General features: G+C 44.8%; 1 protein-coding gene across 8 annotated transcripts in view; it reads right to left on the bottom strand.

The window, feature by feature from the left end:
- Positions 1-1,244: 1,244 nt before the first annotated feature.
- The window catches only part of nhsa (Nance-Horan syndrome a (congenital cataracts and dental anomalies)), a 642,544-nt gene continuing 632,248 nt past the window's right edge, over positions 1,245-11,540 (bottom strand). For all 8 annotated transcript variants that reach the window (XM_072514152.1, XM_072514153.1, XM_072514154.1 and 5 more), the window contains one exon: positions 1,245-5,916. In XM_072514152.1, the coding sequence (XP_072370253.1) occupies positions 5,340-5,916 (577 nt within the window). In that variant the 3' untranslated portion in view covers positions 1,245-5,339. The remainder of the gene's footprint in view (positions 5,917-11,540) is intronic.

Below are 11,540 nucleotides of genomic sequence, written 5' to 3'. Positions count from 1 at the left end.
TCAACAGGTTAAGTAAATGGATAATAGGATGGCAAATGAAATATGGGGCGGGATTTACCAGCTATTCACGCTGGTGGGAAATTCTGGTCCCTCATCAGCACATGGGTTTCCCAGCAAGAAGGGGTTCAGTCAATGGGAAATCCCATTGACAACGGGAAGACCAGTAGATCCCACTGGCAGGCTGCTTCCACCGCCAAAAACCCCACGGCGGGGTGGCCGAAATATCCCACCCATAATGTGGGAAGTATGATGTTATTTACTTTCTTACTTGTAAGAATAGAAAGATTATTTTTTTAAAAGGCATAAAACCTGTAAATATAAATTTTGAGAGAGACTTGGATGTATTCATACAAGGAACACAGAAAGTTAGCATGCAGGTACAGCAAGCAAGTAGGAAGGCAAATGGCAAGTTGGCCTTTAGTAAGGGGATTGGAGGACAGGAATAAGGACATCTTGCTACAGTTGTACAGGGCATTGCTGACACTACATCTGGAGTATTTTGCGTAGTTTTGGTCTCCATATTTAAGGAAGGATATGCTTGTATTGGAATCAGTGCTGCAAAGATTCACTAGATTGATCCCTGGAATTAGAGGGTTATCTTATATGCTAAATAAAGTGGCCCTATTTTCTCTGGATTTTAGAAGAATGAAGGGTGATACCATTGGAATATACAAAATTATGGAGGGGCTTGACAGGATCGACACTGAGGTTGCGTCTGCTGGCTGGGAATCTAGAATGTGTGTGCAGAGTCGCAGCATAAGGTGTCGATCATTTCTCCATCACTGAAAATATTTAAGGCTGGGATAGGTAGAATTTTGGTCTCTCGGGGAATCAAGGGATATGAGGAGCAGCAGGAAAAAGGGGCTGAAGCCCAAGATCAGACATAATCATATTGAATGGTGGAGCTGGCTCGACAGTCTGACACACTCCTGCTCCAATCCCTTGTGTCCCAACTGAAACCAGTAAATCTTACATAGACCAGGGATCTAAACTGAAATCTTCCTGTCAAATAAAACTGCTTGCTTGAGCGTGGTCATTGTGGTTAATGTGCCTGAAATATAATAAAAATATTTTGTGAATCGTTGCTGATAAAAAAAAAATGACTTTTCATATCAGAAAGGTCGCGGATTAACTTCCTGGCCTGTGTGTAGAACCAATGTAAAGAGTACATTATTCTTCCCATGTAGGTTCTTTTGAATCTACAGGGGTAAGTGTAAAATAATTCAACTACTGGAAAAAAGTAGTGTTTTTTCTGCTAATCCAATACAGTCACATTTATTGTCAGACTCTATGCACACTGTCAAAGCAGCCAGACTTGACTGGCCAAATGTATTGTACTTGGGGAGAATTCACAGGGGAGATTTCACAATTTTTACTAAAAATAAATACAAGACTTAAAAGTGTTGCACAGCTCTAAAATATACAAAGGCTTAGAAATTAATTGTAAACTTTGAAAACATTTTACAAAAAAGCATCTCGGCATTTTAAAAAGTCCATATTTACAAATATTACAAAAAAATTATAAAATGGCTGCAAATCCATAAACCATTCTTGTCTTCCAGATGATCTGGTTCTAGGTACCAATACAGTTACACTGTAACCTTCTTTTATTTTTAATTTTATACAATAAACCAAAACCTAGATTTTGTTAACTCTGCCATCTATGCAGTTTAAATGCATTCATTCAACCTTTGGCAAAACCCTCGGCATAATTATTTTAAGAGACCGTATACATTATTGATTTAAACTGTGCAGAACCTTGTAGTCGTCTTATATATGCCCAATAAACAGAAAGAAAGCCTATATAAATTAGGAATTATCAGATGCTATAAGCAGCTGCAGAACTTCAAACACTCAACTGTCTTACACTTCAGTGCAAACTACAGAATATTGGAATGATGGTTCACAGAAATAATTTGTACAATATAATTCATTCAACTTATTTGGAGATGGCAGTGGTGTCAGAGCATTTAGTAATTGGACCAGTGCTTAAATAAAAGCTCAGCAGTGTCTCTTCTAACTATGCATCATATATTTTAACAAATACATTTCCAGAAGAATCTTTTTTTCATTCCTATATTCATGTAGCCTTATGTTCTAGGGGAAAAGATATGGCACAGGTTGCTGATATTGTAGCTGCTTGACAGCTGATATATACACATCTGCTGAAAAACACTACTTCTCGTTCAGTCATTTACCACGCTAAATGATTAAAAACCTGTGTGTGTTGCTTAATTCATATCCACTTGCAGCGATACAAAGCACTCATATTACTCAAGAAAATGTGCTCCTTCGTCAAAATCAGGTTATTCTAAATAATAAAAGCAAAATACTGAGGCTGCTGGAAATCTTAAATAAAATCAGAAAGTGTTGGAAAAACTCAGCGGCCAACGTTTTCTGGCCGTTCCCGCTGGTAGGTTCTTCTGGTCCCGGCGACAGCAACTCCTCCTCCCCCCCTGTGGTTTCCCTGGAGGTGCAAGGTGAGAAAAACAGGGAAACCCATTGACACCGGCAGGACTGGAAGATCCCGCCAACGGTGGGCTGTCTCCACTGCTGCAAAACGGCATGGGTGGGCGGAAAACCCACCCGACAGGTCTGGCAGTATCTGTAAAATGATAAACAAAGTTAACGCTGGAACTTCATGGGCGTTCACGCCGACGAGATACCAATGGTGCACCCCCATCGTGGGTTTCCTGGCAGCGAGGGGCGCATTCAACGGGAAACCTCGTTAACAATGGCGGGACCAGAAGATCCGCCACCATGAAACACATGGCAAGTTGCGAGGTAAATCCCACCCAATGTTTCAAGTCAAATATGATTTTTTCTTCCTTAACGTTAACTCTGTTTCTCTCTCCCCAGATACTGCCAGACACGCTGAAACTTTCCAGCTTTTTCTTTTTTTTATCCAAATCATGTTGAGTTTGACGGACAGGAATTACATATTTGAAGCAATCTCATCAGTGGGCAGCAATTCCCAAACTGTTAAGATATGTTACAATCCCCCCCCACCCCCTTAGTTTCTCATGTACCCAGCATCTGAGGAAATAAGATTAATATTTTTGGGGAGGACCCTTCTTTACTGGAGACTTTCCCTTGAAATTTTAACATTTTATCAAGTGCTGATCAGTCTCGCCATGCACTTCCAACTCTTTCTGTTCTTATTTCCATTTTCATCATTTGCATGTTTTCCTGATATCTTTTTCTCCTGTGATTGTTGCTTTTGTTTAAAGTTGAAGTGCTGATCTGGCCAGATATGATTAGCTGTAACAGCCATTTCCTTTTAACTGAAGTTGACCAAGACCCATGAGTAAACACTCAAACAAGGGGGCCAACAGTGCTTTGCTCTGTGTTGTGTGCCGCTCATTGACCTGAAGATAATCAGCTCATGGTGCCAGTATACTTTCAATTGTTTTTTCAGCAATTAAGTGTTTACAGCTTTGTCACCATCCATTCCTAAGTTGGGGCTGTTCTCAAGACTTCAGTGTGGATATCTTAACATCTACACAGCTCTCTTCGTTTTGTCAGCTTGCCAATGTGGAATTACAGTCTTCTTCGCAAAATTTCTTTACTGAACGCCACTGGGTCAATCTGCACTTTAAAAATATCCCATTTTCTTACCCATTCACATATCATTCATCTCTCACGGTTACTCATCCTCTTCTCACTTTTTGAATATAGCATTTTCAATACATATGAAATAACTTCTCTAGCTTGTCCATTTTTTGAGTTTACTCCATCACCAATTCCTTCGAAAACCTATGAAGGGGGTGTAATTTTAAGCTAACTTGCTGGGCGGTGAACCCATGGGATCGACAGGTTTTACGTTTCGCCCACTGTTTATTGACAAGTTAATGCTTCGGTTAAAATTGTCCCCTTTGCACTTACTGCTCTTCTCTCCCTTTTTATTGAAGAACTTAAAACTACAAACCAAAATGCCTTTTTTTTTCTTTTCAGTTAATTCCATGTTAATCTCATGATATTGACATCTGTGCATTATAACCTGTAGCTTAAACAAAATTTACACTACATGGTAAAGTCTCTTATAACCAAGGCTCACTCCCCCACCCCACCAACGTGGTTCCAAAAATGCTTGCATATTGTTTTAAACTATGGCATTTTGCAAACATGCAATTCTTGGTGTCTACACACAAGTCATTCAAATTTAATCACAAAAATAATCATTTCCTTAGGTTCATTTTTTTTCTATTTGTACAATATAATGATCTTTAGTAAGTTTAAAAAGAACATAATATTTTTCTTGATTAGGTAGTACAGTATTAATCATTTTGATGTAATTCTATTTCTACTGGACACAGAAGTTGATTAATATTTAAACTGGAATGGAAGACTGCTTCAGCAATGTATAATTTTAAACTGTCAGAATTGGACAATGGTATCAATTAGATTCAAATGTCCACGTATCTGTAAAGACCCTGCCAGCCTTGTGAAGATGTAAAAGTTATTTTTCTTTCAAACTAATTAAACAGTTATTTTTCTTTCAAACTAATTGTGGATGACAAGTTGCCACAAACTCAGTGTGGCCATTCTTAGGAATAATAATAAGAGCTAAAGTTAAGACAGTATTTGCAAGGTATACGTTTGGAAAAAAAAGATTTTCCTCATTTTTACCTGCATAAATCATTGTTTTAGTCTTTAAAATATTGGTCTATTTCATTCCCAGAACTCTCTGATGGTGCAAATTATGAAGAATGTGCATTGCTCAAAGGATTAATAATTTTTTGAAATTGAGTAAAAGTGATGGTATTTACATTAGTTTCAAAGCCTGTGCTGAGCATATCACTGGTATTTCATTTCTTGTTTAGAAGATTATCACTCAGTTGGAAATACCAAGAACTGCACTGTACATTTCTTACAATTGTCCGATTGCTTAAGCAGCCGTTTAATCATTCTAGGAAAACAACACCCCCTAAGAGCACACAAAAGGGAACAACCATGCATACATCCTTGCAAAGTTCATCAGAGACCCTTAAACAGAGTATTGGCCCAAATTCATTTAGGACAGCCTTTGATTTCCTTTCATTAAGGAGTCAAAAATCTCTCTTTTCATGGTTTACTCTGGTTGTATTTCAAAATGTAGCTTATTTAATCAAAATATGTGTACACTAAAATGATTGAATCATGAGCAGTTTTGGAGGAACAGTGAAGGGATCTAGTATCTCAATACCTTTTTTTTCTTAATACCTTGGGCAGCAGTCTGTTTTGTTTTGTTAATTGTTTAAGACCTGCCCTGCTTTTGATAAACCTTTCAGTATAAACATTGCTAAACTAAACCACATGCACATTTCTGTCTGCTCCACAACTGCTGCTGCACCCGACTGTTAGTGTGTGTCCTGCGAGTTCCGATCATCATGTGGACTGCCATCCGAGTTTTCTGCTTCCCCTTCGGAAATGACTTGCATTGGCATACTGTGAAGGCGACTGCGCACGCTGTAACGACTGCTGCCCGCTGCAGGCGGGGCTCGAGATCGACTTGGTCGGGAAGAAAGTGAGGCAGAGAAGCTGCGGGAGGAGATTCCTTCCGTGCTGAACCTCGGGGAACAAGGTGCAACTGGTGATTGCATTTCACATCCAGAAGGGAAAGGGGGATTGTCCTCAGAATCTTTCGCATGTTCTGAGGAACTGTCTCCTGGGGACTTGGGAGATACTGGACTTGCAGATTTCAATATTTCGGTTGCAGATAGTCGATAGTTGGAGTCTGATCGGCTGCCTTTCTTGAGCAGCAGTAATTTGAACTCCTCGTGGGAAGTGTTAGATTTGCGGACACTCCTATAAATGGGGCTAGACTGTTTCTGAATAGCAGGAGGAGTCCCAGAGGAACTGCCAGGGGATGGTTTTGGTTTGTTTACATTCGGCCCTTCATCGGAATCTTTCCTTCCCAGAAGTTTCCTCTTTGATCTAGAATTCAAAGCAAAATAGATAAAAATTCTAACATCAACCATACAATAAGTTCTTGACTAAAATGGATGTATTGTTACACAATTTAGTAATGACTGGGAAACAGGGTTACCAACTCAGATTGGATAGCACGCCTGGATGTTTCAAACGTCTTTTTTTCCCCTATCTGCAATACTTTTAGAACGTAAGAAATAAAAGTGTGAAACGTAAACGGAAAGGAAGATACACCATTGTTAATGCCCTGGTGATATTTCTCCTGGGTTTCTCACAGATGGACCTCAGGGGATTCATTCAAGAGGACAATCCTGTTGGGATTCTCACATGGGAAAGGGCAGTGGGGCAGGTGACTGGCTTACAAATGAAATTCACATTCATTTAAAAAATATATATTTTTATTCTCCTTTTTCACATTTTCTCCCAAATTTTCACCCACCAACAATAATCAGTAACGAATATAATATCAATCCCCATATCAACAACAACAATCCCATCCTCCCACCAACCCCCAAACAACTGCCTGCATGTTACATAAATAAATAACAAAGAGAAAACAGGAATCACCCACAGTCACCATTAACACACACAGTCCCCTTCCTCCCAACCCCCCCTATGTTCAATGTTATCCAATTCTTGAAAGTGCATAATGAATAATGCCCATGAATTGTAAACCCCTCCATCCTTCCCCTCAGTTCAAACTTAACCTTCTCAAGAGTCAAGAATTCCAACAGGTGCCCCCGCCACGCCAGGGCACAGGGTGCAGAGGTTGCTCTCCATCCCATCGGGATCCGCCTTCGGACGATCAACGAGGCAAAGGCTACATCTGCCTCCGCACCCGTTTCCAACCCTGGCTGGTCCGACACCCCGAATATGGCTTCTCAAGGGCCCAGGTCCAGTTTCACATGCACCACTTTAGAGATTACCCCAAAAACCTCCTTCCAATAATCCTCCAGCTTTGGACAGGACCAAAACGTCTGAACATGATTTGCGGGGGCCCCGTCGCCCTTGTGAGGTGTGCTCTATATACCACCGTCAGCTGTATCTGCCCCAGCCTCGTGCACGAGGTGGAGGTGTTCACTCTCCGGAGCACCTCACACCAGAACCCCTCCTCCATACCGTCTCCCAACCTTTCCTCCCACTTTGCTTTGATCCCTTCCAGTGGTGCCTTCTCCTCTTCCAAAATAGCCCCTTAAACCGCCGCCAATACCCCCTTCTCCAGTCACCCTGTTGTCAGCACCTCCTCCAGCAATGTGGAGGCCGGCTCCACCGGGAAGCTCTGTATCTCCTTCCTGGCAAAATCCTGGACCTGCATGTATCGAAACATTTCCTCCTGCACCAGCCCATACTTGAAATTCACATTCATGATTTTCCTCACATCCATGCAATAAATTACAATGCTGGGGCTGTTGAATGCTTGAGCAATGCAGCCCAGTGGTAGCATTCTCAGCTCTCAGTCAGTAGGATGTGGGTGCCAAGCTTCACTCAAGGGACTTGGCCCCCTAATCTAACCTGATACATCTATGCAGTATTGAAGGAGTGCAGCACTGTCGAAGGTGCTGCCAGTTCTCTCTGGTGGATGTAAAAGAGCCTATGGCACTATTTTAAAGACCAACAGGAGAGTTCTCCCCAGTTAATGTGTATCCTTCAACCAACAACAATAAAATGATGATCTGGTCATTGTTGTTTGTGAGAGCTTGCTGTGTTCAGATTGTTTGCTGTGTTGCCTACATTACAACAGTGACTACACTTCAAAAAGTACATCTTTGGCTGTAAAGAACTTTGGGGCATCTTGAAATCATGCAAGGATTTACTTAAACACAAGTCTTTCTTTCAGTGATAGAAAGTCCTAAAGGAAAAGATAATATAGTTCTGAAATAGAGAAATAAATTTGTGAGGGACTGAGACCTCGGATGGGATTCTGCGACCCCCACCGGGTCGGAGAATCGCCGGGGGCTGGCGTGAATCCCGTCCCCGCCGTGTCCCGAAGTCTCCGCCACCAGAGATTTGGTGGGGGCGGGAATCGCACTGCGCCGGTCGGCGGGCCCACTCCCGCCGATTCTCCGGCCCGCGATGGCCCGAAGTCCCGCTGCTGGAATGCCTGTCCTGCCAGCGTGGATTAAACCACCTTTTGGGCGGCGCAGGCGGGGCTCCGGGGTCCTGGAGGGGGCGCGGGGCGATCTAGCCCCAGGGGGTGCCCGTGGGGGCACTCTTTTTCTTCCGCCTTTGCCATGGTCTTCACTATGGCGGAGGCGGAGGAAATCCCCTCCCCTGCGCATGCCCGGGGATGACATCAGCAGCTGCTGACGCTCCCGCGCACGCGCGGACCCGGGTCGCCCGGCGAAGCCCTTTCGGCCCCGGTTGGTGTGACGCCAAAGGCCTTTCCCGCCAGCTGGTGGAGTGGAAACCGCTCCGGCGCGGCCCTAGCCCCTCGAGGTGAGGGCTTGGCCCCTTTGGGGCGGCCCGACGCCGGAGTGGTTCCCGCCATCCATCACGCTGGGACCCTCCGCCCCGACGGGTAGAGGAGAATCCCGCCCCTCATCCTGTATTATTTTTTTAAATTATAAAATTTAAATTAGACATAGATCTATACTGGGTAAGTCTATGTCTGTCTGTGACCCTGAACAAAAGAAGTTACTTGGTAATATCAGAGATACTTACACTTCGCTTCCTGAAGAGCCACTAATGATCGCCTCTGGATTGCTCAGAAAGGACTGCTCAGAATAAATTTAAAGAGAGCTATTCAAAGGCTAACTGCATTTCAGAATCCAGACTGGACTACACAAATCTGCTTGTCTGCTAAGACAAAGAGTCCAACAGCCTGGGGGCGATTCTCCGAGCCCCGCACCGTGCCGTAGAATCGCGCCACGACACCGGCGCACGATTCTCCGAGGTGCGGAGAATCTGCGCCATTTGCCGTTGCGGGCCACTGGAATCGGCGGGGCCACCAATTCTCTGGCCCAGATGGGCCGAGCGGCTGTGCCGAAACGACAGAGTCCCGCTGGCGCCGTTCACCCCCGGTTGCTGCCGGCGGGAATGATGGGGGGGGGGGGGAAGAGGGGGGCTCCTTCACCGGGGGGGGGGGGGGGGGGCACCTACGATGGGATCTGGCCCGCGATCGGGGCCCACCGATCGGCGGGCCGGCCTCTGCTCCCTCCCCCGGGCCTACTTTCTGGCGCGCCGGCCCCTGAACACCGACTCCATGTTGAGTCAGGGCCGGCGCGCTAAAGAATTCCCCCGCGCATGCGCAGGTTGGCACGGCGCCCATTTGCCGCTGCGAAAGGAGGCTGGAGCGGTGTGAACCAACCGCTCCAGCGCCGTGCTGGCCCCCTGTGGGGGCAAGAATCGGTCGTACCAGGGCCCGGTTCGCGGCGTCGTGAAACTCAACGGCGTTCACGACGGCGCGAACACTTGGGCTCCATATTGGAGAATCGCCCACCCCCCCCCCTTCTTTCAGTTCTTAATCACAGAATCTGCAGTGCAGAAAGAGGCCATTTAGCGCATTGAATCGGCACCGGCCCTTGGAAGGAGCACCTTACTTAAGCCCATGCCTCCACCCTATCCCTGGAACCCAGTCACACCAGCTAACCTTTTGGACACTAAGGGACAATTTAGAACAACAAAGAAATGTACAGCACAGGAACAGGCCCTTCGGCCCTCCAAGCCCGTGCCGACCATGCTGCCCGACTAAACTACAATCTTCTACACTTCCTGGGTCCGTATCCCTCTATTCCCATCCTATTCATGTATTTGTCAAGATGCCCCTTAAATGTCACTATCGTCCCTGCTTCCACCACCTCCTCCGGTAGCGAGCTCCAGGCACCCACTACCCTCTGTGTAAAAATACTTGCCTCGTACATCTACTCTAAACCTTGCCCCTCTCACCTTAAACCTATGCCCCCTAGAAATTGACCCCTCTACCCTGGGGAAAAGCCTCTGACTATCCACTCTGTCTATGCCTCTCATAATTTTGTAGAACTCTATCAGGTCGCCCCTCAACCTCCTTCGTTCCAGTGAGAACAAACCGAGTTTATTCAACCGCTCCTCATAGCTAATGCCCTCCATACCAGGCAACAATTTAGCATGGCCAATCCACCTAACCTGCACATTTTTTGACGGGGAGGAAACTGGAGTATCCAGTGGAAACTCACGCAGACAAGGGGAGAAAGTGCACACTCCACACAGGCAGTTACCCAAGGCCGGAATTGAAGCCAGGTACCTGGAGCTGTAAGGCAGCAGAGCTGGCCATTGTGCCACCGTGCTGCTCCTAAATGTTAATGTTTGAGACTTTTTCAGGGATCCAGATGAGGAATACTCGTCCTTTGTCAAAGACAGTGTGGGATAGATGGGAGTCACAAGACAGACTTGTGGAATCAGTAGTGTTGCCTTGCTGTATGACAAAGTCTCAGCTTTTTTAACATCTGACTAGCAGCCTCACAGACAAGGAGCTCTGGCCCAGATTGGACACCTGGCTCCATCTCCACTGCTTCTGCTGGAAACATTGTACCATTGCCTCGAAGACTGGTTAATCTCTGTGTGCCTATGTCATTCTGCAAAGTTAACACCACCAGAAAAGTTCATTATCCATCATGGAGATTTTCAACTCACCGACCTCCCGGAAGGAATACTTCATTGGACTCTGGAGCTCATATTGTTCCCTGCACTGTAATTCTTTATTTTCTCTATTCCCCTTTTACTGTATGAAGGTAAAGGAGGCGATGTTGCAATCCTCCTCCAGTCTTTTGAGTGTGTGCAGATTAACTAACCCCCTGAGTTCATCCTATCTCGGATTTGATTTGGAGATAATTAATACCTACTTGTTTACAGACAGTTGGTGAGAGAAGATGTTAATATTGTTTAAATTAATGTTCCTCCTCCTGTACTTAAAATATTTGAAAGGATGCCATTGATTTTAGCAATACCCACAAGAAGTAAACCTGAAGTCCAATCAACAAGGCTGATTTGTCCGTTTCTGTTATGCCCCTTTGTGAAATGTCTTGGGACATTTTAGACATTAATGATAGTGTCTAAATGCAAATTGTTGCAGAGCCCAGCAGGGGGAGCAGCACTCACAGGGCAATGCACCTCTTTTTAATGGTCAGAAAATGAAAAATTATTTATTCACAATTTTCCAACACCTGCGTGGGGAGGCGGTCGTGTAGTGGCATTGTCACTTGACTGGTAAACCAGACACCCAGAGTAATGCTCTGGGGACCCAGGTTCAAATCCCGCAACTGCAGATGGTGAAATTTGAATTCAGTAAAAATCTGGAATTAAAAAGTCTAATGATGACCATGAAACATTGTCGATTGTTGTAAAAACCCATCTGGTTCACTAATGTCCTTTAGGGAAGGAAATCTGCTGATCTTACCTGGTCTGGCCAACATGTAACTCCAGACCCACAGCAATGTGGTTGACTCTTACCTGCCCCCTCAAGGGCAATTAGGCTTGGGCAATAAATGCTGGCACAGCCTGCAACACCCACGTGCCATGAACGATTCTTTGAAAGTTGTTTCCTAGGCTCACAATGCAGAATATCTTGGTTTGCTGCATGCCTACAATCATATCCCAGGCAAATGGAGAGTTCCAAGGGAAAAAGGATCTTTTATGCTGCTTTCAAAAAATGAGCT

Source organism: Scyliorhinus torazame, chromosome 8, assembly GCF_047496885.1.
Source record: "Scyliorhinus torazame isolate Kashiwa2021f chromosome 8, sScyTor2.1, whole genome shotgun sequence".
Taxonomy (NCBI): domain Eukaryota; kingdom Metazoa; phylum Chordata; class Chondrichthyes; order Carcharhiniformes; family Scyliorhinidae; genus Scyliorhinus; species Scyliorhinus torazame.
Note: the sequence above shows the minus strand (reverse complement) of the source record. Positions and strands in the feature narration are given on the sequence as shown.